General features: G+C 51.5%; 7 protein-coding genes across 7 annotated transcripts; 4 read left to right on the forward strand and 3 right to left on the reverse strand.

Annotated features, from left to right (window-relative positions):
* Positions 1-56: 56 nt before the first annotated feature.
* On the reverse strand, positions 57-1,117 carry Ube2j1 (Ubiquitin-conjugating enzyme E2 J1; the record flags this gene model as incomplete). Its single annotated transcript, XM_037320174.1, has 3 exons — positions 57-654; positions 711-1,008; positions 1,069-1,117. 3 exons carry the CDS (start codon positions 1,115-1,117, stop codon positions 57-59), a joined length of 945 nt encoding a protein of 314 aa, XP_037181410.1.
* Positions 1,118-1,957: 840 nt separating this feature from the next.
* On the forward strand, positions 1,958-2,239 carry CGCA056_v004920 (NADH dehydrogenase [ubiquinone] 1 beta subcomplex subunit 2; the record flags this gene model as incomplete). Its single annotated transcript, XM_037320175.1, has 3 exons — positions 1,958-2,047; positions 2,112-2,136; positions 2,199-2,239. 3 exons carry the CDS (start codon positions 1,958-1,960, stop codon positions 2,237-2,239), a joined length of 156 nt encoding a protein of 51 aa, XP_037181549.1.
* Positions 2,240-2,400: 161 nt separating this feature from the next.
* On the reverse strand, positions 2,401-3,758 carry CNMT ((S)-coclaurine N-methyltransferase; the record flags this gene model as incomplete). The annotated part of the gene is made up of 6 exons (XM_037320176.1): positions 2,401-2,592; positions 2,661-2,799; positions 2,854-2,969; positions 3,021-3,225; positions 3,292-3,652; positions 3,749-3,758. 6 exons carry the CDS (start codon positions 3,756-3,758, stop codon positions 2,401-2,403), a joined length of 1,023 nt encoding a protein of 340 aa, XP_037182329.1.
* A 627-nt stretch (positions 3,759-4,385) lies between these two features.
* Positions 4,386-9,224, reverse strand: CGCA056_v004922 (putative cation-transporting ATPase; the record flags this gene model as incomplete). Its single annotated transcript, XM_037320177.1, has 17 exons — positions 4,386-4,669; positions 4,721-4,869; positions 4,923-5,073; positions 5,134-5,179; positions 5,231-5,354; positions 5,407-5,639; positions 5,691-5,825; positions 5,879-5,961; positions 6,010-6,342; positions 6,408-6,561; positions 6,615-7,543; positions 7,597-7,728; positions 7,780-7,846; positions 7,897-8,031; positions 8,077-8,421; positions 8,469-9,026; positions 9,087-9,224. 17 exons carry the CDS (start codon positions 9,222-9,224, stop codon positions 4,386-4,388), a joined length of 3,996 nt encoding a protein of 1,331 aa, XP_037181947.1.
* Positions 9,225-11,133: 1,909 nt separating this feature from the next.
* On the forward strand, positions 11,134-12,678 carry CGCA056_v004923 (putative nucleosome assembly protein; the record flags this gene model as incomplete). The annotated part of the gene is made up of 5 exons (XM_037320178.1): positions 11,134-11,180; positions 11,307-11,386; positions 11,467-12,177; positions 12,236-12,555; positions 12,628-12,678. 5 exons carry the CDS (start codon positions 11,134-11,136, stop codon positions 12,676-12,678), a joined length of 1,209 nt encoding a protein of 402 aa, XP_037181948.1.
* Positions 12,679-14,521: 1,843 nt separating this feature from the next.
* SER3 (D-3-phosphoglycerate dehydrogenase 1) lies at positions 14,522-16,182 on the forward strand (the record flags this gene model as incomplete). The annotated part of the gene is made up of 5 exons (XM_037320179.1): positions 14,522-14,826; positions 14,903-15,210; positions 15,266-15,745; positions 15,799-16,092; positions 16,154-16,182. 5 exons carry the CDS (start codon positions 14,522-14,524, stop codon positions 16,180-16,182), a joined length of 1,416 nt encoding a protein of 471 aa, XP_037182324.1.
* A 3,976-nt stretch (positions 16,183-20,158) lies between these two features.
* MYO2 (Myosin-2) lies at positions 20,159-25,285 on the forward strand (the record flags this gene model as incomplete). Its single annotated transcript, XM_037320180.1, has 7 exons — positions 20,159-20,293; positions 20,376-20,505; positions 20,569-20,758; positions 20,812-24,667; positions 24,725-24,798; positions 24,861-25,075; positions 25,137-25,285. The coding sequence occupies 7 exons, from the start codon at positions 20,159-20,161 to the stop codon at positions 25,283-25,285; spliced, it is 4,749 nt and encodes a 1,582-aa protein (XP_037182325.1).
* Positions 25,286-25,628: the final 343 nt, after the last annotated feature.

Here is a 25,628-nt window from a genome sequence, read left to right on the forward strand (position 1 = left end):
AACGGATGAGCTGAAACCCACTGAAAATTACCATCTGTTTGTACAGAACTGACTGGCTAAAAGTCCAGGATTACTTTGAGAATCATCGCTAGAAGCAACACAACAAGTGCAACGATGGCCCGGTCCACCCACAGCGGTACCCCTTCGTCGTGCGGGCGTTGGTGAGCTTGCCGAACGTTCGGTGCCGGAGGCAGGGACACTGTTCTTGTTGGGTTCAATATCGATGGGGAGGGCCCGTTTGATCCCGCTGCGATGTCGGGCGCTGGTACTTGTGATATGGGCACTGGACTTGTTTCCGGCCCACCCACTTTGGGTGCAGTGCGGACGAAACCCTCGGCGAGCTCCGCACTCTCAGCATCACCATCGTCGTGCCGTGGGGTTTCCTGCGCGTGGTGTTGTCTTTCGGCCAGCTTGCCCATTTCATCTTTCCATCCCATCTTCAACTCTGAGGGTATTTCGACATCAGAGGATTCTGATGTGACGGCGATGGATTTGGCACTCTCCTCGCATTCCTGTATAATCTCGAGATTGGTTTTAGCGCATGTTGGGCACTTGAATGTCTGGGATGCCGTCGCGTGACGCCTTCGCACAGCGTCGCTTGTTTCGAGACCACCTAGTTGGCCTCGAGGATCTGTCTCCATAAAGCTGCGCAACCTGGTTGGTAGTTAGTAAAGGCGGCCAAGTCAAGGGCATTATGACGAGCGACGTACGCAACCAACGCCGTCCTTACGCCCCAGGCGGGCTGCCATGTTTCCTCGTGATGACCGCTGATGCTGAGGCAGATCTCGCGGTTCGTCTCGAAACGGCCGCTCGGAGTAAGAAATCGAAAGCTGGGCGGACGGAGCGGATATGTGGGTGGCAGGACGATTCGACCGTGGTAGATTCCATCGCTATAGGAAGAATTCGGGGGCCCGCGGAAGGTAAAGTGCCATTCGAATAGATCTGATTCTAGCGGGGTTGCCGTGTAATCTGGCGACGGCGAGTTTGAAAGTTCCTGTGCTTCGCGAACTGGACGCGAAAAAATCAGATAATGACTGATAGACGAGCAGGAGGGCAGAAAACTCTTACGTATGCGCCGTATCGTGGGCGACTTGGAGTTAAATTTGGGAGTTGCCATGTCGGCTATCTAGTTGGATTGACACTTCGAGGTGACCAGTGCTGTGTTCAATCGTTTCGGCGACAGCAGGGTCCCAGAAAAGTGTGTCTGATAGGGTAATCAGAAAATTCGATCAGGAGAAGGATATAGGTGGATTGGCTGCTGCCTTCTGGTCAATGTAGAGGTTTATTGGGAATGGTGCTGGAGGATAGGTGGCTCGAATTACGTATGAAGTCTACGTAGGCGAGGTAGGTAAGGTGCGTTGATGTTGCGATACGGGGACTTATCGGTTCAACGTCCCGCTAGAAATGTTGCTACGGGGCCGTCTCTTTGTGCCATTGTGCAGCACTCAAAGAGTTCTGTGTCCACTCTGCTCCAGGGGCTGTCAATGGTTTGAGACGGTAGGGGCCAGCCAACACCCGGGCCAGTGTCCCGGCCTGGAGAAGCCCCACCGGGCACAAAGGCGGGGCTGCGTATCAGCGGTGTTTAGATATGCACCTAGGTTTCCAGGCAGGCACATGAGGCACCAACCTGCAATTAAGGGAGACACCTAATCGATACAGATTGATTCGTCGTCTCCCAGCTCAGCCCCAATTACCTAAACAGCCAAGGCAGAGCTCCACACAGCGCTCCCGGTCTTGTATGGTGATGCTTCAACGTCGTTCGTCCTACCAGTATTTTCAGTCACCTCCAGCTGCTCTCCCCCGTCCCTTCCCCAACTCCGCGTGCGAAGAGGAACCGGCGATATTCGAGGTTGGTATGTTCATGTCGTTTTCGTCAATTGGTTCTATGACAGCTTCTAATTGAACTCCTCAGAAGATCCCGTCTACCCCGACCGACGCGCCTTGCCGCATTCTCACGATGTATCCCGGCCCCAAGCCTCCCACGCCTCACGTCCCGGGCATTTACCGCTATACAGCGACTGCTCTGGGTGCTGGCATGTGGTTCTTTGTGCGTTGTCTCGTCACGATATGACGCTCGAGAAACAGACATGCTGACTATTTGCCATTGGTAGCTGATGTATCGCGCGAAAAAGGATGGTGTGTTCATGCCCTTGGTGATGCGTGCAGTTGAATTCATTGTAGCTGACAATCGTGTGCAGGTCCCGTTTTGCTGGGCTGGAAGCATCCCTGGGATCACTGATCCTCACGTTTTGACACGGTGCCGTGGAGGGAATCGACGTTGGAGCGAAATAAGCATCACCAGCCATGGGTTGATCAAGATTTGCCGGACCGAAGCCAACAAAGAAGATATGGCTATTCTATGAATATGACAGATTTACACGTGCGTGTCCAGTGGAATGATCAGTTTGGTTTCTCGAACAGATAGTGCGCAATGCCCCAGATGTCGCCGCCTTGATAGGCAAACAGCTCGGAACACGCCATGTAAAATATCTGCCACCGGTTATACCATACACTGGCATCCTGCTCTCCGTAGGTCTCCACCAAGTGCGGCCAGATCTCCTTCTTGTGTGCAAGCATCTTGCTCAGCCAATCCTATTGCAAAGACGTCAGGTCGCTCGGTGCGTTCAGGGACAAGCATTGAAAAGGGGAAATTGATGTACCTCACACGTTTTGGAGTAATGCTGGCCGTTCACCCACCACTGCCTCTGGATTTTGAGATCATGCTGGAAGTACAGAAGCAGATCAACAGACGGCATGGTGCCTCCGGTGAAGAAATGCGTTGTCATCCAACCCTCCTCGCTGCGTTGCCTATGTCAGTAATGGTATTCCTCACCAGGAAAATACTCAACTTACTAGTCATACGGCGTGGTCTTATGTGCAAAAATATGCACGAAAAGCTTGCCGCCTCCTTTCAAAGCCCTGCTGACCTTGGCCATCAACAACTCATAGTTTTTCATGTGCTCAAAAAGCTTGTGCTCATCAGTAGCGATTCAACTGTGCCCGTTTGGGACGCTACGCACCTCGATGGACACGACTCTGTCGAAGGACTCAGGCTCAAATTCATAGTCGACAGCGTTGCCTGTGATTACTGTGAGATTGGCCAGACCCTTCTCCTTGGCCTTTCCATCAATGTATTCCTTTTGCGTCTTAGAGTTAGAGAACGCAGTGACCTTGGAGTTAGGAAGGACCTCTGCAAAATAAAGCGCGCCCGACCCCCAGCCGCAGCTACGCAGAGTGAGTTAGCCCAGGCATGACTGTTCCGTCAAGAAAGGGGAAGGAGTGAAGGCTCACCCGAGATCTAGAATGCTCATGCCGTCCTTCAACTCCGCCTTCTCCACATAAGTCTGCAGCATGGCAACTTCAGCCTGTGCCAGCGTCTCCCCGCCCTTGGGGTATAGACAGCATGAGTACTTCATACGAGGGCCCAAGCATGCGGCCAACACGCCGGTGCCGACTTCATAGTGCTGCTTGTTGGCAGCAGCAGTCTCGATGGCTATGGGCTGCGTGCGTAACTTCTCGATAAAGGTCATCTTACGCTCGTAATCCAGGCTGAGAGAGGTGCTTGCGATAGAATCGAGACGCTCCTGGAGCTGTCGTCGGATGCCAACTCTGATAACTGCATGGGGCAGGTAGCCGCTGTCGAGAATCCAGTCTGTTGAATCTCGTCAGAGACGTAGCTCCATTACGATGAAAGCAGCAGAAGCTTCCTCCTCTATCAGTGGTGGAGAAAGCACCATGGTCGACTTACCCATGTTCATCGTGATTTCACTAGGAGGAAATCGTCAATAGCTCGCAAGATGGTTTGAAGCCAAAACTGAGATAGTAGCTGTTTTCCGTCGAGCAAAAGATTCCGTGTCCTCAACTTTTTTTTTGGCTTGGGAGATGTTGCACTTCGAAACCAGATTCGAGTCCGAGCACAAAAGGGTGTGCGTCTGTTATCGTGGCATCTGTCAGCTTTTGTATTTTACAAACGCAACTTCACGATGTCGACCACTAGGAGCGCGATCGTTTGCAGGACAAGGTGAGTGGCACAGGACTTAATTGAATATCGGCGAGTGTGATTTTCACCAGCTACCAATTGTTTGGGGGGTTGGGAGATGCAGCGTGGCCGACTTTCCTGTCTCAGGCCGTCGTAGCGAAAACCCCGGCCCCTCGGAGCCGGGGTGATCCGCTTAGGCTAGCTCCAGTGTCGAGTGGAGCATCAATGACACGTCCATTTCTCCCTCAACTAAGCTGTGTTCATCATGTTGTTCTTGTCTACGAGGACGAACATCGCGAAAATAGCCTTCATCTCATGGTACTAATTTACTGACATATCAATGAGGCTGGTAGCGTGTATTTGCGCTAACCATGGTGGGTCATGCGAAGCCTTGATGAATGCTATCCTACACCTCCATGTTCTCCAAGATAATCTTGTACTGCTTCCTCTGCTTCGGCGTCTTCAGTACGTGTTTCTTGAAAACCCCAGCAGCCCTAGCCAATTTTTGGAAAACGTACTTTTCCGAGGTCAAAGCTGCAGCCAAGTAAACGGCACCAAGCAAGATCATGAAAAGCTCAAAGTCCAAATTGGTATTCGTCACTTGCATCAAACGCTTGACCGAATGCGCCGGAAAAAGAATCATGTAAAGAGTGATCAGGAGAGTCACCCCAACAGTCGCCAAGAAGGGCCCTTGCCAGAAAGATCAGCAAAATGCTAGTATGTGAGAGGTATCAAACATACAATTCTTCAATGCGCTCTCTCTGAAGGGAGGCCCTGCATTGAGGACCACGCCAGCTAAGATGTACTCAAAGCATGACACGAGAAATAATACGGTGTTTTCCGAGTTTTTAATGTTTGACTTCTCATGGTTGATGCGTGGTGGGATGTACCTATCAGCGTGATTAGTGGCACAACTAGACATCAGTGGCTTCCATGAACTTACCACGGTTGCTCTCGCACGGCTACATAGACCATGGCTTGCACGGCGATGCAAATAGCCATTTGTCCCAACAAGGGTATGAGAACCTTGCGGGATACAAGATCCGCCGTCGGTCGTTTCTGTGACAAAGTGGGAAAGGGCCCAGCCCAGCTCACTATTATTGCCAACATTAGCACGCGCCAAGCTGGATCCATCGTCATCGCGATGAACTTACTGAAGACAGCAATTGGTAGGATAAGAAGCAGATCGATGAAAAGAAACTATGGCTGTCTTAGTCTTGAATATAAGAGAAGGGATCATCATTGACTCACCTGGAAATCGCCGAGGTTTGACGCTTTCGCGTAGAGAAAGCTGACCGATGTGAACTGAATCGCCGAGTAGAGACTCATGTACTTGAAGCAGCTGAAGCTCGTTACGAGCGCAGCACGCCCTTCACTACACCGATGCGTCAGCAGTGTCCTTCCAGCGAGAAGAGTCTTGCGCATACCGGATGACCGTCGGTACACATCCGATGTCAAAGATACGAGATGTGAATGGAGCTGCAACGGAAGCTTCCGCTTCTGAGAGCGAAATGCCCACATCGGCAGCCTTCAGAGCGCCGCAATCATTTGCGCCGTCGCCGCAAAACCCACAGCAGTACCCAATGCCCTGTAGTTTCTCAACCAGTTCGTGCTTCTCGTCAGGCGACATGCGCGCAAAAACTCTGCCGCGAACGAGCATCTGTGACTGTCAGCAAGTTATTTGGTAAGAACGTCTATCGTAATCACCCACCCTTTGAAGAATTATTGGAGGTGCAAAGTCTACGATCCAGCGGAAAACCTCGCCAGTGACAGCCAGTGAGTAGTTGCGAATGTCGTTGATGTTGTACGCCAGCGATGCGTCGACATCTGCTGGTGGGGCCATGGGCTTCGCCATAGTAAGTAGGGGGAACATGGTGAAGGTCGCTCCGTGAGACTTACAAGTAGAGTCTGGTCACTTAAGTGGAAGTCGCTATTGTCGATGCTCTCCCATTGCAACCTCGCCTTGGGATCGCCAGCATGCCCTTCCATCTGTTAACTAGAATTCACCATGATACGGGTGCTTTACTCACCCTCAATGAATCTCGGGACGAAGCAGTGAGCAGTTTTGTTGACCAAGTTGCACTCACGGGCAACGCTGATGGCGGTCAGGATGTTGTCACCAGTCACCATTGTTGCGCTGATGTTGGAGTCTAAAAGTTCCGTCAACACCGACGCAGTGGTCGGTTTCAGCTTGTTTTCGAAAATGATGAAGCCGGTAAACTCCAAGTCTGACTCTGCCTCGTGTCTCTTCATTTTCTGTGCCTTGACCCAACTCATTTTGGGGATGTGGCGGTTTGCACACCCGATGACACGATATCCCTTATGCGTGTAGTTTGCAAGTTGTTCGTCGTAGTCGACAGGAACTGTTGCATCACGCATCAGTAACCAGACGGTCAATAATTGCAATTGTCATCGGCAATCCACTTACAGCTATCCTCTCGGCAAATCTCCCGCATGCACTCAGGGGCGCCTTTGACGTAGATGTCTCCACTTGGCTTTCCAAACTGCCTGACAATCACGCTCGCTCTTCGAAGCTGCGAAACAAATTCAAAAGATCTGAGGACTCCAAGTTCAAGAGGTGGCTGTTTGTGGAGGTCAGCCCCGCTTTGCTCAAACGACACCCATGATAACATACCGAGTGGTTATTTCCGTTTTGATCTCGTAGAGTATCAGAGTACTCCTCAGGCGGTCTAGCGACAGATGGTGCGAGGCTTCCCTGGTCCTGATCGTCCGCTTCATTCAGGCTTTGCTTGCCCTCTTCGAAAGACCACCGAGTAAATTCGAACATCTTCAGATCAAGTGGATCCCCAACCAATTCGTCATCTACGACCCTTAGAGAGTGACAGGTCGCCATTGTGAAAAGAGCGGCCTTAAGCTTCGAATCTTGGGCAGCATCTCTACTTCGGTGGTTGCGACTTGGCACGAGAGTCGATGGGTCCGATAACACGTCTGTAAACTTGCCGGTCGCAGGCGATGCCACACGCACACCGAGAATGTCCAGCCCGTCTTCTGTCAAGGTTCCGGTTTTGTCGAAACACATGATATCCAACTTCCCCCCCACATTGACTCGCTGCGGACTGATACAGAATATCTGTTTCTTCTTGAGTCTGTTAATTGCAAAATTGGTGCCAATTGTAAGAGTGGCCGGCAAAGCAGGGGGCACCACGATCGTTATCAAATCAAGGGCGCGCACGATGATTAGATGCCAAGCCAACTGCAACCGCAGGAAGTTGACAAGCGATGCAATAAAGCCGAGCATAGCCACCACAGCCATAACGCTTATATACCGGAAGGAATCCCGATAGAACTTGAAGCCTGATGGTTTGGGGAATAGCATGGATCGCACCAGAGAGCCCTTCGTGGTACTGAATCCTGTTCTGACAACCAGGGCAAGGGCCACAGCGTCGCCATCTCGATCCTCTTGTGGTCGACGAGCGCGGACAATCTTGGTCCCGCAGAATAAAAAGTGTTTCGCGATCTCTGGCGAGACTGTCGGCGCAGCCAAATCCAACTTATGCATAGTATCATCCGTGGCAGGCGTTTTCGACACAGGGACAGACTCGCCTAGCAAACATTGTCAGTCATTTAGCAGGCTAAAGAATGCGCAATGGACTTACCGGTAAGCATGCTCTCATTGACAATGCAGTCACCGCTCAACAACAAGCCATCACTGGGAAACTGGGTCAGGTTCGGATCGCTGACCTCATAGATATCACCGGGCACAAGTTCGCTTGAAGGCACGAAGCGCCCTCGTGGATCGTCAGCCTAGCTAAAGTAAAATATTCTGGCACAGCACTCACAGAATCCGTTCCGAAGCACTCTGACGTCACATTCAAAGCGCGAAATCTCCCGAAGGCGCTTCATGGTCTGTGCCAGTGAGCCATGGAACGCATCAATGCATGGTATGGGGAGCTTACCGCCCGGGTCTCGATGAGAGTTGTCGTGATACTACCAAATGACATCAAGAATATGGCGACAGCGTAGTAGTAGTACTCGTCCAGTGACCAAAGAATCAAGCTGGCTATCTGAAAGACATAGAACGGATGGAACACCTAAGCGTGTCAGTATCATGGCACGTCAAAGCCGACATTACGCACCTCGTCCACAAGAAGACGTGGTATGGACTTCTGCTCGATGTCGATGAGGTTGTTACCGAATACAACCTCCCGGAGTCCTTTTTCGTCGCTATCTATGCCAACCCTGACAGCTCGAGGGTCGGTCCAATTGGGGTCGACCCATCCGTTGAACATGATGAACTTGTCTGTTTGCTGATTGAAATATAGGCGAACATAGCGGTAGTTGAGCATGCGAAGCTCGGTAATGATGGGATCGTAATCATCGTCCATCATAAAGCCCTTCTCGCTAGAGCCGAAAATTGTTGACATTGGTCTCCCGTAGAGTTTCTTATCCACGTCCATAAGAGCGAACTCACCCCATTGGTTCTAGTCGAGTTAGACATGGAGCCCATCAGTGACCTGGGACGACTTACTTCGACAACCACCCAGTCGCATTCAGCCAATGGAGATGGACGCCCCAACAACCTGACTTGCCATCGAGGAAACCATCTCAGCAAAAGCCATGAGAGGCCGAGAGTACAAACGCAGAGGAGACCATAAGCGACAAAGCCCAAGCGACTAGTCCGAAAGCCTGCGATGACGATCGTGAGGTCCTCGTTGACCATATAGACCTTTTGACTGATTCGACCGTCTCCACCCAAGCTCTTGCTTGTGGTCGCACTGTCTCGGCGCAACAGCCTAGCATGAACGGAAGACCGCGAATGTGTCGATGACCTTCGGCGATGGGCCATGTAGTCATCATCATCTGCATCGCCACTTTCTATATCAAGATTGCTCTCGTCATCCTCGCCGAAGACAAAATCACCGACGTCGGACATGCTTCGGCGTTCTTCATCGAATGTGGGGGAGGGCTCCAAATCATCTTCGTCTTGGTAGTAAGCAAAGCTCGTGGTAGAATCGGCGCGTGGTCTGCGGTGCGAGAAAGCAGAAACGCTGGTCGGAAGACTCTCGGCCATTGGTCCGGAGAAGAGCTGCAAAGGCAAGAAGTTTAGTTTTTGCCTGTTTGGTGGCGATGCTGCCAGGGAGCCTACCTCATCATGGGCCATTTCAACCTCCTCAAATATGCTCGTGCTGCTCTGGTTGGAGTTGAGACGGTATAGGGGGGCATGGCCATTCGCTCTCGATGTCGAGGAGGCACGATGGTGCCCTTGATCCGGATCTTGATCCATGATGACGTTTGATGCGGGTTCAGGCTCAGCGTCACGCTGCCAGGTTTTGGTGTTTGCACTTCGAAAATAGAATAGACAGGAATCCGTCGAGCTACCCGGACACCGAGTGACAAGAGACGATACTGTAGGCCGAGTAGAAGAGGCACATGGCAGCGGAACGAGAAAACGGTAGATATGCGGTGGTCGACTCGGCGAAGCTTAGCCAAGTGCAGATGGATGTGAGGTGTCGCGAAGGACCCGAATGTTCGGCTTTGAGCGAATCGCGATATAGATGTCGAACGGTGGACGTCCGTAGAGGCGGCGCAACGCAGTTGTTGCGGCCGTGGACGAGCAGCGCCTATTGAATTGGTGTGAAAGCCTGAGTTGCACTTGGAAACTGAAAATAAAGAATGTTTTGCGGGTTAGCGTATTCCGAGCTGACTCCGTGCGATGATGGTCCGGCAAGGCAAGGTACAACGCCGCAGTGTCCGTACTGTGGTTGCACAAGGCGAGGCACCTGGGCAGCCGCCAGCGAATGGTACAGGTACCTTAGGAGGTAGGTAGGTACTTAAAGGTAGCTGCCCTAGGGTGTCTTCCATTACCTGCCTTAGGTCCTCATCACTGATAAGATGTTCGGAAACCACAAAATAAGTCCTACAAGGGAGGGAACTGGAAGCTACCTACCTGACCACAACCTGGGCTGGACCCCTCAATCCAGTGCAGACGACGGGAGACCGGGAAACGAATCCCTTGAGCGTGGCTACTATGTCCACCTAGGCACTTCAGGCACGGTGCCTACCTACCTCGTTCAAACAGATTGTTTGCACTACACCTGGGCTGGAGGCAAGCGTGGACGTGGATGTGAACGTCCGCCTCAGTATCTCCACCCGACGCCAAACCACCTTACCTCCAAGGTAATTAGGTCCAGCTCAGTCCAGTGTTCATTACGTCGGCGTCCTGTCTCTCACTGTACCTTGATGACTTACGTACCTACCTACCTACATTGGGAGCTTTACCAAGAGGGATTGCTGCCGTTTGGCTTTGTCAACATAGTATCCGGGTGCTCCAAATGTTCCCAAGAGGTGCACACATTTCGCTCTTAGTTGTCTGACACTGTCACGGCAATATCCAAATCACCAGGGCAAGGGCCGACTTCAAGATACACGAAAGTACACCTTACCATGTCGAGACAGCCTGGCAGCTGGCCTATAAGAACTGGCCCCTATGTCCACCAGGACTGAGTCTCAAGAGTCTTTTTGCTTCACCGACACGGCTGGGCCGGGGTGTGCATTCGTAGTCTTTACCGCTTTCTGAGCCCTGAGTAGGTATCAACGTCTTGCCCCCGTTCAGACGAGGGCTTGCGCTGCCAGGTAGTTGTGTTTACCTGGTACCTACTGAGGAAAGACAACGGCCTGGCCTGAGGCTTCAGCAAATGCCCGCCCAGCGCCTGGTTCCCTACCCGCCAATGTTTTCACCCTGCCATACAAACCACCTTACCTCACTGTACTGCACCTACCTACCTTAGGTACCTTAGTACGGATACTTGCCCACCTTACAAGGTAGGTAGGTAAGTTACCTTGCCTTACCTAAGTGGAGGATGGCCATCAGTAGAACAGGCCGCCATGTGATGTCCATTGGAGCCCGCCCGCTGTCGACTACCCCGTCCACTAGTCACTACCTTACTCTCTACTCGTGGAAGGCGCCTAGCAGCGGTACCCGCCCCAACGAACGAAGGACAAAGTCTGGCTCCTAGAATTTTTTTGCCAGTTGCCGCCCCCCCACCAAAATAAGACTTGACTGGGCATCTACAACTTCCCACCCTCGGCGTCTTCCTGTTTTTGCCCCGTCAATCCCAATCCCAATCCCCTTCGGTCTCGACAACCCTCACTCCATCGTCTCTTTCCACAGGCTTCAGAGTCGATCGCACATCATGGCTGAGCCTATTCGCAACAAGCGCCTCGACCCGGCCACTGCGCCGTAAGTATCTGACCTCCCCCACGGCTGCACTTTGTTCTGGGTGGCGACCCCTCGCTTCTCGCTCGCAGTGTTCGGCGACAAAAAGTTGTGTCCTCGTGATGGCTAACGATCACCATCTGCACTCAGTACGCCGCAGAATACCCCCCTTCAGAATGCGCCCATTTCCTCGCACGCCCAGCAGCCCGGCGTTGACAGCATCAAGGAGGGTATGTGCCCCTCTTCTGCCATTTGGCTTCGCCCATACCCCTCCATCGGATGATAACTAACTTGCAATTCTCCGTCATAGAGGATCTTGATCGCGCCGCTGCTGCCTCCATCTTCGCCCAAAACCCAAAGCTCGTTCAAATGATCCAGGGAAGACTTGGCTCCCTCGTCGGCCGTTCCTCCGGTTACATCGAGTCCCTCCCTCCTCAGGTGCGCCGCCGTGTCGCTGGCCTCAAGGGCATTCAGAAGGAGCACTCCAAGCTCGAGGCCGAATTTCAGGAGGAGGTTCTCCAGCTGGAGAAGAAGTACTTCGCCAAGTTCACTCCTCTTTACGAGAAGCGTGCCAAAATTGTGAACGGAGGCTCTGAGCCTTCCGAGGAAGAGATCAAGGCCGGCGAGGAGGAGGATGATGACGAGGAGCCCGAGGACGCCGAGAAGACGGATAAGTCTACCGAATCATCCGACGTCTCTGGTATCCCCGAGTTCTGGCTGTCTGCCATGAAGAACCAAATTTCTCTTGCCGAGATGATTACCGACCGTGATGAGGCCGCCCTGAAGCACCTCGTTGATATTCGCATGGAGTACCTCGACAAGCCTGGTTTCCGCCTCATCTTCGAATTTGCCGAGAACGAGTTTTTCACGAACAAGACCATCACCAAAACCTACTTCTACCAGAGCGAGAGCGGCTACGGTGGTGACTTCATCTATGATCATGCCGAAGGTGACAAAATCGATTGGAAGGAAGGCAAGGATCTCACTGTTCGGATCGAGAGCAAGAAGCAGAGGAACAAGAGTGAGTTTGGAAGGCGCGTATCCGGAATACAAGAATCGGCCGCTGACCATTGTAACAGACACGAAGCAGACTCGTATCGTTAAGAAGACGGTTCCCACCGAGTCCTTCTTCAACTTCTTCTCGCCTCCTCAGGCCCCCACGGAGGAGGACGACGACGCCGCTTCTGACATCGAGGAGCGCCTTGAGCTTGACTACCAGCTTGGAGAGGACATCAAGGAGAAGCTCATCCCCCGTGCCATCGACTGGTTTACCGGCGAAGCTCTGGCCTTTGAGGAGTTGGACGATGATGACTTGGAGGGTGACTTCGACGACGAGGACGACGACGATGACGACGATCTTAGCGAGGACCGTGACGAAGACGAAGAGTCTGAGGACGAGGTGAGTGCTACCGCGACTTTGATAGCCGAGCCCATGTCTGGCCTGCGTAACAGAGCTGACTATCGCGTACAGGACGATACCGGCAAACCTAAGCAGGAGGCGGCTGAGTGCAAGCAGAGCTGAGCGATGCAGGCATAAGTCACTTTTTGTTGATAGGTTCTTGGCATCCATGCTGATCGGGACTTGAGGAAAATGTGTTATTCCAACGAGTGCTTTCCGCACCCACAGAGGTGGCGATGTCTATACTGCGCGCCACCTCAGCATTACGAGGTTTGGGCCAAGCAGCAAACCACAGAAGGGTTCTGCTTGATAGATGGTAATTGACATTTCGGTCGCCGATTTTCTTTTTCTTCCGAGAGACACGGCTATTTACGTCCTGGCCATGAATGATGCTGTATGTTGCTGCTGAAACGGGGATCGTAGAACGGGTGTTTTCTGAGTTTGTTCTTCTTCTTTGTTTTGTAACGGATAGGGGGCTAGCATTGGAGGTAGTAGAGACACACAAGTAAGCATGGGTCAATCGAGGGTCCCCAAAGTTTTATCCCGTGTGACTGTCAATCGGAGGGGTTCACCCAGCCCCCCATAGTGCTCCAAACTGAATGGTCACTGGACGGCCAGATAGAGTACGGTGAGGAGAAGGCCATGGAGTTGAGCAAGGGATCTACGCCATGCTTAAGAATGGCTGGGTCATTTGAAGTTGCTGTCGGCTGCGACTAAGAAGGAAGCTCCGTGAGTTGTTGGGAGCGGAACTTGCGTCGCGGGAGGTTGGATCGGGCTGACAAGACAACACAAGCCTACCTTACCCAGTATGCTGGAAGTCGGGTCACGACTTTGCGGCTATGCATGGCGATTGGGCCTTGAATCGCCTCAGCAAAGTGGAACGACAAAATTGTCCGTAACCGGCACGTCGGGCCCAACAAGCATTAATACACGACATGTATCCGTAATGCGTTGACTGTTCTATTTCCAGTGACCCACGCAGAGCGGCTCTGGGCCGTTATGACGCTTCCGTGCCGGCGTTGGAGGGGTGCAAGATTTTTTTCCTCTTTCTCCCCTCTCTGTATTTTTTCCGTCTCAGTGACTCAAGCACAAGTCGTGTCAAACAGCGGGAAATAGGACAAGGGCCGCGGTGAGGCGCCGGCGTACTGGACTCGGTGCCGTTCCCATGGCGTGCTTGCGATGGACCGACTGCCGGTAGAACTCCGCTGTCACAGTAGTCGGCATAGCACTGTGTGAGTAACTCCCGGTACTTGATTCATGGCTCCTGACGCCGCGTTTGCATGCACATGGCGCGTTCAGTTTCCACATCCGCACCGTATCAGATCCGTGTCCACACGTGGCGGTAGGATCCCGGAGACGAAATCCACTCTTCGGGGTCTGCCCTTTACTGTACCTTCCGCAATACGCATCTGCTAGCCCGCACCGAGCATCATGTCAGCTGGCTGCGGCTGCGATTGCGGATGCGCCTGTCCAGTCATAGTACGTAAAACACATCCATGGATGTGCTGTCGGGTACCGTGCTCATTACATAGCGCACGTAGGTACCTCTATGGCCATGGAATGCTCTCAGTCGTGTGCAGCCAGTAAAATGCTGCAACTTGCAGCGCTGAGGTAAGGTAAGGTAGGAGTAGACGCACTACGTACTCTTTTTTTTTTTCTCCCGCCTCGGTCACCACTGGGCCATCCCGCGTCATTTTGAGAACGTTCCATGAATATAAAACTTCTCTTCCCCGGACCACATCACGAAGCGTTGTGCCATCTTTAAATGCCGCGCCACCAGCTTTAGCACTTGTCTTTCCGAGCTGAATACATTACCTGTCGTCTTCTGTCTCCCCCTCGGCCCTCACGACACCACCCTCAACCGAGCTGCATATCGGCCTATTCTGCCCCGCATCAAAAATTCCCAATCACCCCTCCATCGCCACACGCGCCTCAGCCATTAGGACTTCAGCAGCCATACGTAGACATGGCCTCAGCACAGGATATTACCGGCGCCTCAGCGTTCGGAAAGCAGCTCGAAGTCTCTGCCAGCCTTGGTCTCTCGACTTCCCCTACTGCTACGTTTCATTCTCCTCCCTCCAGCTTTGGCGGACCTGCTCTCGCCAGGAGGCCCGCCCCCAAGCTCCTGAAGCCTTTCGACACCCAGGACATCAAGATTCTGCTCCTCGAGAACGTCAACCAAACCGGCAAAGACATCCTTACTGAACAGGGCTACCAGGTTGAAGCTCTGAAGACGTCTTTGCCCGAGGATCAGCTCATTGAGAAAATTCGGTAGGCAATGCCTTTTACGATAGACGATTGTGAATTCGAGAGTAAAACCTGAGCGACTCATACCATTAAACAATAGGGACGTCCACGTCATTGGTATTCGCTCCAAGACGAAATTGACCGAGAAAGTACTTCGTGAGGCCAAGAACCTACTTGTCATCGGCTGCTTCTGCATCGGCACCAACCAGGTCGACCTCGAGTACGCCGCTGCCCATGGTATCGCCGTGTTCAACTCTCCCTTCGCCAACTCTCGCAGTGTGGCTGAGCTCGTCATTGCGGAAATTATTACTTTGGCCCGCCAGCTTGGCGACCGCTCGAACGAAATGCACCGCGGCACCTGGAATAAGGTCAGCGCGAAGTGCTGGGAGATCCGCGGCAAGACACTTGGTACATCAATCCCATTTCAGGTCTGGCAGCAACGTGAACTCTAACTCCCTCCCAGGCATCGTCGGCTACGGCCACATTGGCTCCCAATTGTCCGTCTTGGCCGAAGCAATGGGAATGAATGTTGTCTACTACGACGTTGTCAATCTGATGGCCATGGGTACTGCGAGACAGGTGCCGACTTTGGACAGCCTGCTAGAAGAGGCGGACTTCGTGACCCTCCACGTGCCAGAACTGCCCGAAACCAAGAACATGATTGGAGCTGTTCAACTGGAGAAGATGAAGACCGGTGCCTATTTGATCAACGCCAGTCGTGGCACTGTTGTCGACATTCAGGCTCTCATCAACGCCATGCGCTCTGGCAAGATTGCTGGCGCTGCTCTTGACGTCTATCCCAATGAGCCCGCCGCCAATGGCGACTACTTTAACAGCTCTCTTAATGCCTGGGGAGAGGATCTGCGCAACTTGAACAACATCATTCTTACTCCGCACATCGGTGGAAGCACTGAGGAGGCACAGCGCGCAATTGGTGTGGAAGGTAAGTTGTCAAGACTGTCATTGTTACTCCTCGCCGGGCTCACAAGTGAACAGTTGCCGAGGCTCTTGTGCGCTACATCAACCAGGGCATCACATTGAACAGCGTGAACTTGCCTGAAGTGAACCTGAGATCCTTGACTCTTGACGAACCCGACCACGCTCGTGTCATCTATATTCATCGCAACATCCCCGGTGTTCTGCGCAGAGTCAATGAGATTCTGGGCAACCACAACGTCGACAAGCAAATTACTGACAGTAAGGGTGATATCGCCTACCTTATGGCTGACGTCAGCGATGTGAAGGGGGAGGACATCAAGGATATCTCAGACAGTCTCGACGCTCTAAGCTGTGAGTGTTCTCCCCTCTTCCCCCGAGTTGTTCGACATGATCCATGCTGACTTTGTCACAGCTCGTATCTTGACCCGTGTCTTGTACTAGAGCTAGTCTAGCGCATCGCATTTGGAGGCGTTTATGAATGGAGAATTTGACTTTGGGACATCATAGTGGCAGCTGACGTCTGCTGCCATTTGCGACAGCATTTCAACATGTCGGCAGGAGGCGCCTAAGCGCTTTCGATTATGGAGTATCGGGTTCACATCAACTTGAAGGCATAGAAAAAGGGTAGAAGCATGGCTGCGTCTGCAGTAAGAATAGGATACTTAAAACGATTCACTGTGAAGTGACATAGTGTATTAAAGTGTACTTTTTGGAAACTCTGCTAGCACGTAGGCTACCCTTGTAACTACCCCCCTTCCCTTCTCCCTTCTTTTCCTCCTTCCCTTCCCCCTTCGCTTCTCGCTCCCTAGTTAGCTTTAATAATTAGGGAGGATTATAGTAATCGCTATAATCAATTCATTTTTATATTCTTTAAATTTATTTAGTTTATTAAATTTATCTTAAACTTCTTTTATTTTCTTATTATATTTAAACTTTTTATAGAGATTCTTTTAATTTTATTTATAAATATTAATATTTTTTAATATTACTAAATTTAGAGAGGAGATATATAGTAATTTAATAAACAAATATTTACTAGTAATATTTATCCCTAAATTTATCTCAGAACCTAATATTAAAACTTATATTACTAATATTATTTTAGAACTTTTATTTATATTTTTTATAAGAATAATAAAATTAATTCTCTATTTTATTTTCTAACTTATTAATTTAATAATAAATATTCTAATAAGCTTAATTATAATAAGTTAATTTTATTAAGGATATTTAATAAATAGAAAAAGAATAAGTTTATACTCTTCTTTTTATATAATTTTGTATAGTAAGTTATCTATAAACTATTGAAATTATTAATAATATTCTTATAAACCTAAATTATAGCTTTTTTAGTTATTATAAATAGTATTATAATATATAGTAAGTATTTATTAAAGTATAAATAGAATTTTTATAGTATAATGTAAACCTCATTAAATTAGATATAGCTAGGCTTAAAGGGTAGAAGAGGATACTTAAAACGAGATCGACGTTAAGGAGTAGTTACGCACTCTGTGAAGCAAATTTGCGAGCGACATTAATGGTGCTACTTGGTCAAGGATCAGGTCAGAGTTAAGTCTCCAGGTTATACGCTGTTTTGGAGTGGCATGGCATGCTGTGCTTCTGCTTGAGCCTTGCACACTGGACGCGGCTGTATACGGCGGGCCAGTAAGGCGGTGAGTGAAGGACATGCGGTACGCGGGGCGTGTCTATGCCTCGGAAATTGTGGTGTGCAGCGGTCCAGTGGCCGGCGCCGGACCCAGTAGCCACCAGAGAGCATGAATTCTTCATACTCAAAAGCATCTTCAGGTGCCTGAACCAATGCCGTCTTTGGCTTAGCCTTCGCCAGGCGACCAGAACACCGGACAGGGAAATGGAGTGCACGTCCGATAAATGGGGACCGGCGGATGGCCCTTAGCCCGATACCAGTCAATCGCGTAGGAAACAAGTCACATCTCCGTTGGCTAGTTGAGCAGCAACAGCAGATACGTATGTCCAAAATTGCAATGGCATGATGATAAATATTGGGAACAACGGACAAAGACCCTGCCCCAACCTTGCTGGAGAGGGGGATGAAATTTGCAGTTTAATACACTGGGAGCAAAGCGGGTAGGGGGCCGCTATCCACCTTCACCGGCCGCTGGGGTTGAAGAGCAAAGAGCGGAGACAAAAGGGGGGAGAAGCCAGCAGCCATGCGGACAGTAGAGAAACACTGTGCGTTCCAACGCTGTATTTGGGCCCCCCCAGCAACAGTCATGTACAACCTGCTTGCTGTTGGCCCTGACTAACTGGCGACGAAGTCACAGACTCCGTTTGTGGCTCGATGAAGAGATGAGATGAAGCTTGCCTCGCTCAGACACACAAAGCCCAATCCCCAAATTTTCACCATAGACACAATGAGAGAAATCGGATAATAGGAAAGAGGTGAGGTAACGAGCGACGAAGCAGAAATCATTACGCCACGAAGAACACACCTGATGCAGGGCATCTTGCGCTAGTGCGAGAAGCTTAAGAGCGTCGATTGTTTCGTCTGGCTTAGCAGCCAGCTAACTAACCTCTGAGCCTCAAGTTTTCCCGTCGAAATATCTGAATTTTTGACTCTAACTACGCCTTGGGTGATCTTTGGGCTTCGGAGCCTTCTCCTGTCAGCGATGGCCACTGATCAAGAATAAGTGGATGGATATAATCGGCCATAACAGAGCTTCTCTATAAACTGGCAACGAGCCAAATCTTGTAATTCAGAAGAATCAAAGGACACCAAGCCGAAAAACCGGTGTCGAGTCAAGCTCGTCAAGAGACAATTCCGAGGCCTTGAGTCGGGTCCTTTCAAGCCTGACAGCCACCAACCTTCCATTAGCCCATCCGTCTTCACATCAAAGAAAACGACAAAGACGCCAATGAAGACCATTTTAGGGACAAAATCCGTCAAACAGGAGCCAAAACATTATGATTGTAAGCCCATCTGGTAGACAGCAGAGCTAGAGACAGTTGGTCAAAGGGCCAAAGGAACCTTGCAGAAAAGTAGAAGAGTAAAGACACAGCAGAAGCCCATCCAGCGGCCGTGCCCTTCACATGCCGCCGCACTGTCTGCTTCGAAGCAATCCCATCTGTCTCCTTTCCCGCCCTTGAGAGCGCTCAAAGGTGTATCCGTACTGCGTGCATAGGGTGCGTCTTAGCTGCGGATTTCACCTCACCTGAGGCAAGTCTAGGTAGTAGAAGATGAGGGAAAGGTACTTTGAGCAAAACAAAGGCTAGTCATATCCACCTAGGACTTAAGTGTTGGTTTACAGGAGAACTACTCCATTACGTAAGATACCTACTTGTCTAAGGTAGGTGTCGCAGCAACAAAGGGTACCTAGGTAGTGTTGATCAGACGCAACATTGCTGTAAGATACTGGACTGCTGCTGCTAGCTTCCTCTGTTCCCCTAATATTGCCCGTAATGCAACCAACCCCCCTGCAACGAGGTGCACCTCTGGCACGTTCACTCATCAGGATAGGGGACCACAGTCACTGCGGGCACGCTCAGTTCCCATGCTGCCATAGTGCCTGCAACGCTAACACACTGACCCAACTTTTATCACACAAAGCATTGGCTGTGGCATTTGTTGCCTACCTACCTACTTTCAAGGTACCTTAGGTACCTACCTTACCTAGGTAAGGTAGGTTGGTATTCTTGCTGTCGAAAGGTACCTCACCGCAGTACTGTTGCTTCCATCCCCTGAAGACATCACTCTTGCAGCAGCCTGGCTGATGGGGACGCGTGTGGAGGCTCCCAGTCTCGTCTCCCCCGTCTCTTTCTCTCACGCATCCTTAGTATCAGTGCGCTCGCTCCTCTCAACCCCCGGCCGTTCTCACCTGGCGTTTTTTACTTGGAGCCCCTGTCTGTTGGAACCTCAAAAAGTTGTCCAGTTCATCAGGCCGGCTATCCTCCTTTCCCTACCGCCAATAATCTACCAACCCTCACCTACGTCTGGCATCTGCGTGCAATCTACGCCCAACTGGCCACAAATCTGGACATATACCCGACTCGTCCAGACCACACGTCGTGATCTACTTCGCGTCGTTCCTCAGCTATCAATTGCTACCTCGGCCGGCATACACTCTCCTCTCCGCCTTGCTCGCCCTCCTGGCCCGTTTCTTCCCATCGACACCGTCTCCTAGCCTCCATCGTCCGAGTCTCGACCTGATTTCTGCGACAACCATCTATCTCCAGACGACCATTGCGTCCAGAGTCTAGCAGCTCGCCCACAACACCCAGTTGCTCCTCCCCCCCCCCGGTCGCCCATGAATCTCTCCAGCCCCTTCGAGCTTTCACCCCTAGACTTGTCTCGCCCCATCCGCCACTCCTCTGGGAAATACTAGTTCTGCCGTCAACAATCCTCTCGAATTCATTCTCATCTACTCACTCCGCCCCAATGTCTCAGAACTACGATGTCGGTACGAGGGCATGGCAGCCCGATGCCACCGAGGGCTGGGTCGCGTCCGAGGTTGTCAACAAGACTGTCGACGGTAATAAGGTCAAGCTGGTCTTTAAGCTTGACAGCGGCGAGGTAAGTTTTCTTCTTCCACATCTCTGACTTGAACTCTGTCACAGATGCTGTCACTCTATGCCCGTTGCTGACTTGCCTGTAGGAAAAGACGATAGACGTCACCGTCGAGGCCCTTCAGAATGGCGATTCTTCCTTACCCCCGCTCATGAACCCGACCATGCTAGAAGCGAGCGACGATTTGACGAATTTGTCCCATCTCAACGAGCCTGCCGGTACTGTCTTCACAATCCACGCCTTGGCCTGGCCGCTGTGCTAACCCCACTCCTTTCGACCAGTCCTGCAGGCCATTCGTCTTCGATATGCACAGAAAGAGATTTATACATACAGTGGTATCGTCCTGATTGCTGCGAACCCGTTCGCTAGAGTAGACTCTCTTTACGTGCCCGGCATGGTCCAGGTATATGCGGGCAAACAGAGGGCGACACAAGCACCGCATCTGTTCGCTATTGCTGAGGAGGCTTTCATGTGAGCGACCCTGCAGTTGTTCAATAGACCTCGCCTTTGCTGACGCGGCGCAGTGACATGGTGCGGAGCGGCAAAAACCAGACCGTTGTTGTGTCGGGCGAGTCTGGTGCTGGTAAGACAGTCAGCGCAAAGTACATCATGCGCTACTTCGCAACCAGAGAATCCCCTGACAACCCGGGAACGCGATCCAAGAAGGGAGCCGAGGCTATGAGCGAGACGGAAGAGCAGATTTTGGCTACGAACCCAATCATGGAAGCCTTCGGCAACGCAAAGACGACGCGTAACGACAACTCCTCACGTTTCGGCAAGTACATCGAGATCATGTTTGACGAAAAGACCAACATCATTGGCGCCAAGATTCGCACTTACCTTCTGGAGCGATCCAGGCTGGTTTTTCAACCTCTCAAGGAGCGCAACTATCACATCTTCTACCAATTGGTAGCAGGTGCTTCGGAGACCGAGCGTCAACAGCTGAACATTCTTCCAATCGAGCAGTACGAGTATTTGAACCAGGGCAACTGCCCCACAATTGATGGAGTTGATGACAAGGCTGAATTCGAGGCAACCAAGAGTTCTCTGAAGACCATTGGTGTGACGGAGGCTCAGCAGTCCGAAATCTTCAAGCTCTTGGCTGGGTTGCTCCACCTGGGAAATGTCAAGATCGGAGCGTCGCGTAACGATAGCGTTCTTGCGCCGACGGAACCGTCCCTGGAGCTAGCCTGCTCGATTCTGGGCGTCAATGGGGCTGAATTCGCCAAATGGATTGTCAAAAAACAGCTTGTCACGAGGGGCGAGAAGATCACGTCCAACCTTACGCAAGCTCAAGCTATTGTCGTTCGAGATTCCGTTGCCAAGTTTATCTATTCCAGCCTGTTTGACTGGCTCGTCGAGATCATCAACATGAGTTTGGCGACTGAGGATGTCCTGAACCGCGTTACCTCTTTCATTGGTGTGCTCGATATCTACGGCTTCGAACACTTTGCGAAGAACTCGTTCGAGCAATTTTGCATCAACTACGCCAATGAAAAGCTGCAACAGGAATTCAACCAGCATGTCTTCAAGCTGGAGCAGGAAGAATACCTCAGAGAGCAAATCGACTGGACATTCATCGAGTTCTCAGACAACCAGCCCGCCATTGACTTGATCGAGGGTAAACTCGGTATCCTGTCTTTACTGGACGAAGAGTCCCGTCTGCCGATGGGCTCAGATGAACAATTCGTCATGAAGCTGCACAATCAGTACGGAACCGACAAGCACAAATTTTATAAGAAGCCGAGGTTCGGAAAGTCTGCCTTCACAGTTTGCCACTATGCGGTGGACGTCACCTACGAGTCGGAGGGATTCATTGAGAAGAATCGTGATACTGTTCCGGACGAGCACATGGCTGTCCTCCGCGCCAGCACAAACGACTTCCTCCGCAACGTTCTCGATGCTGCCGCTGCCGTTAGAGAGAAGGATGTGGCATCTGCCTCGTCCAGCTCCGTGAAGCCCGCTGCTGGTAGGAAAATTGGCGTGGCTGTCAACAGGAAGCCGACTCTAGGAGGCATTTTCCGCTCCTCGCTGATTGAGCTCATGAATACCATCAACAACACGGATGTGCACTACATTCGTTGTATCAAGCCCAACGAGGCCAAAGAGTCGTGGAAGTTCGAGGGCCCAATGGTTCTTAGCCAGCTGCGAGCTTGCGGTGTTCTCGAGACTGTGCGTATAAGTTGCGCTGGTTACCCCACAAGATGGACTTACGAGGAATTCGCTCTTCGGTACTACATGCTTGTCCATTCCGACCAGTGGACATCAGAGATTCGAGAGATGGCCAACGCTATCCTGTCCAAGGCCCTAGGTTCTAGCTCTGGAAAAGGTACGGATAAGTATCAGCTGGGCCTCACCAAGATCTTCTTCCGTGCTGGCATGCTTGCTTTCCTTGAAAACTTGCGCACTAGCCGCCTGAACGACTGCGCAATCCTCATTCAGAAGAATCTTCGCGCCAAGTTCTACCGCAACCGCTACCTCGAGGCTCGCAACGCTATCGTGACTTTTCAGTCCGCCGTGCGAGCGTACATTGCCCGAAAGCAAGCCCAGGAACTCCGCACTGTCAAAGCAGCAACAACAATTCAGCGGGTTTGGCGTGGCCACAGGCAAAGAAAAGAGTACTTACGCATCAGGAACGATGTCGTCCTGGCGCAAGCGGCGGCCAAAGGTTACCTTCGAAGAAAAGAAATCATGGAGACCCGCGTAGGCAACGCTGCTATCCTCATTCAGCGAGTGTGGCGGTCTCGTCGACAGGTGCTTGCTTGGAGGCAGTACCGGAAGAAGGTCACTCTTATTCAGAGCTTGTGGCGTGGAAGAATGGCTAGGCGTGACTACAAGAAGGTCCGCGAGGAGGCTCGTGATCTGAAGCAGATTTCCTACAAGCTGGAAAACAAGGTCGTCGAGCTGACACAATCTTTGGGTTCCATGAAGACTCAGAACAAGAACTTGGTATCTCAAGTTGAAAATTACGAGGGCCAGATCAAGGCATGGAAGAACCGCCACAATGCTCTCGAGGCTCGCACGAAAGAGCTTCAAACGGAGGCCAACCAGGGAAGCATTGCAGTCGCCAGGCTGCAGGCAATGGAGGACGAGATGAAGAAGCTCCAGCAGAGCTTCGAAGAGTCAACTTCCAACATCAAGAGAATGCAAGAGGAGGAGCGGGAGCTGAGAGAGTCCCTGCGCTCCACAAGCACCGAGCTGGAGACTGTCCGACAGCAGAGCGCCCAAATCGAAAGCGAAAAGCTGTCCTTACGCCAACAGTTAGCCGAGCTTCAAGATCAGTTGGAGCTGGCGAGGAGACTTGCTCCTGCCAACGGCGAGCTAACCAACGGCGCCGCTCAAGCGCAGGCCTCGGCTGCCAGCGGTCTCATCAACCTCGTTTCCTCTAAGAAGCCCAAGCGCCGCAGCGCCGGTGCCGAGCCGCGAGAGATGGATCGCTTCAGCGCTGCGTACAACCCTCGACCCGTCTCCATGGCCGTTACCAGTACCGCCTTGAGGCAGAATCTCCAAGGCGCTGGTGGCTTCACACCCAATGTGGACAACATCGAGCTAGAGCTGGAGACTCTCCTAGCCGACGAGGATGGTCTGAATGAGGAGGTCACCATGGGTCTCATCCGCAATCTCAAAATCCCTTCCCCCAACACAAACCCCCCGCCATCCGACAAGGAGGTTCTTTTCCCTTCGTACCTCATCAACCTCGTCACTTCGGAAATGTGGAATAATGGCTTTGTGAAAGAATCTGAGCGTTTCCTAGCCAACGTCATGCAGTCTATACAGCAGGAGGTCATGCAACATGACGGCGACGAGGCCATTAACCCGGGTGCCTTCTGGTTATCCAATGTCCACGAGATGTTGTCCTTTGTCTTCCTCGCGGAAGACTGGTACGAGGCCCAGAAGACGGATAACTATGAGTACGACCGTCTTTTGGAAATCGTCAAGCACGACCTTGAGAGCTTGGAATTCAACATTTACCACACTTGGATGAAGGTGCTGAAGAAGAAGCTCCATAAGATGATTATTCCCGCCATCATCGAGTCTCAGTCCCTTCCAGGATTTGTCACCAACGAGAGCAGTCGCTTCCTCGGCAAGCTTCTGCAGTCCAACTCGACGCCCGCTTACAGTATGGACAACCTCCTCAGCCTGCTGAACAGCGTTTTCCGCGCCATGAAGGCCTATTACTTGGAAGACTCAATTATCACCCAAACGATCACTGAGTTACTCCGCCTGGTCGGCGTCACTGCCTTCAACGACCTGTTGATGAGACGAAACTTCCTCTCCTGGAAGCGCGGTCTTCAGATCAATTACAATATCACTCGTATTGAGGAGTGGTGCAAGAGTCATGACATGCCCGAGGGAACTCTTCAGCTGGAGCACTTGATGGTATGACCTGAGCTCAATTCCGAATACAAAGATATCAGCCAACTAACTGTCACACAGCAAGCAACGAAGCTCCTGCAGCTAAAGAAGGCCACCTTGAATGATATCGAGATCATTCAGGACATTTGCTGGATGTAAGCAAGAACCAAAAGCCGACGTAGATGGTGCCAGAATGCTAACATAGTAATCTCTCTAGGCTGTCGCCCAATCAAATTCAGAAGCTCTTGAACCAGTACCTCGTGGCAGACTACGAGCAGCCTATCAATGGCGAAATCATGAAGGCTGTAGCCTCTCGCGTGACGGAGAAGAGCGATGTCTTGCTTCTGCAGGCTGTCGACATGGACGATAGTGGCCCATACGAGATTGCGGAGCCCAGAGTCATCACTGCTTTGGAAACTTACACTCCCTCATGTGAGCAGCCAGTGGTACATGAATATGTCGTGGAGTTGCTTGCTAACGATCTGATGAACAGGGCTTCAAACACCGCGACTGAAGCGACTTGCTGAGATCGTCTCAGCGCAGGCGATTGCTCAGCAAGAGAAGTTGGACTACGACCCTGAGGACGGCTTCGAGCCCAATGGCGACCTTGCCGAAGTTGACGAGAACGAGGTGGCGGCGTGAGTTGATGCTCAGAGGGAGCGTATGAGGAGTCGCCATGTGTTTTTAGGGGGGGAGGCAGCGGGCGAGAAAGCCAGCCGCTGATGGCGGGGCGTCGCTCGCTGCCGTCTTGTCCGAGTCGGGCACTGGCATAATGAAGCTGTCAAGTGTGTGATGACCTGGTGTGGGCGGCGAAATGCCTTTACCTCCGTGTTATGAACTAGAGCTGGGTATTTACAGCGGCAGATTTTGCATGGGTAATGTAGAAGAAGCAGTTTTTCTGGCGTCGTGTGCTAAGGATATCGCCAATTGATTGAATCGGGGAACACGTGTGTTTACACTCATACAAAGGTAGATACAGTCACAC

This window comes from Colletotrichum aenigma, assembly GCF_013390185.1.
Source record: "Colletotrichum aenigma strain Cg56 chromosome Unknown KSG_Cg56_contig03, whole genome shotgun sequence".
Classification (NCBI taxonomy): domain Eukaryota; kingdom Fungi; phylum Ascomycota; class Sordariomycetes; order Glomerellales; family Glomerellaceae; genus Colletotrichum; species Colletotrichum aenigma.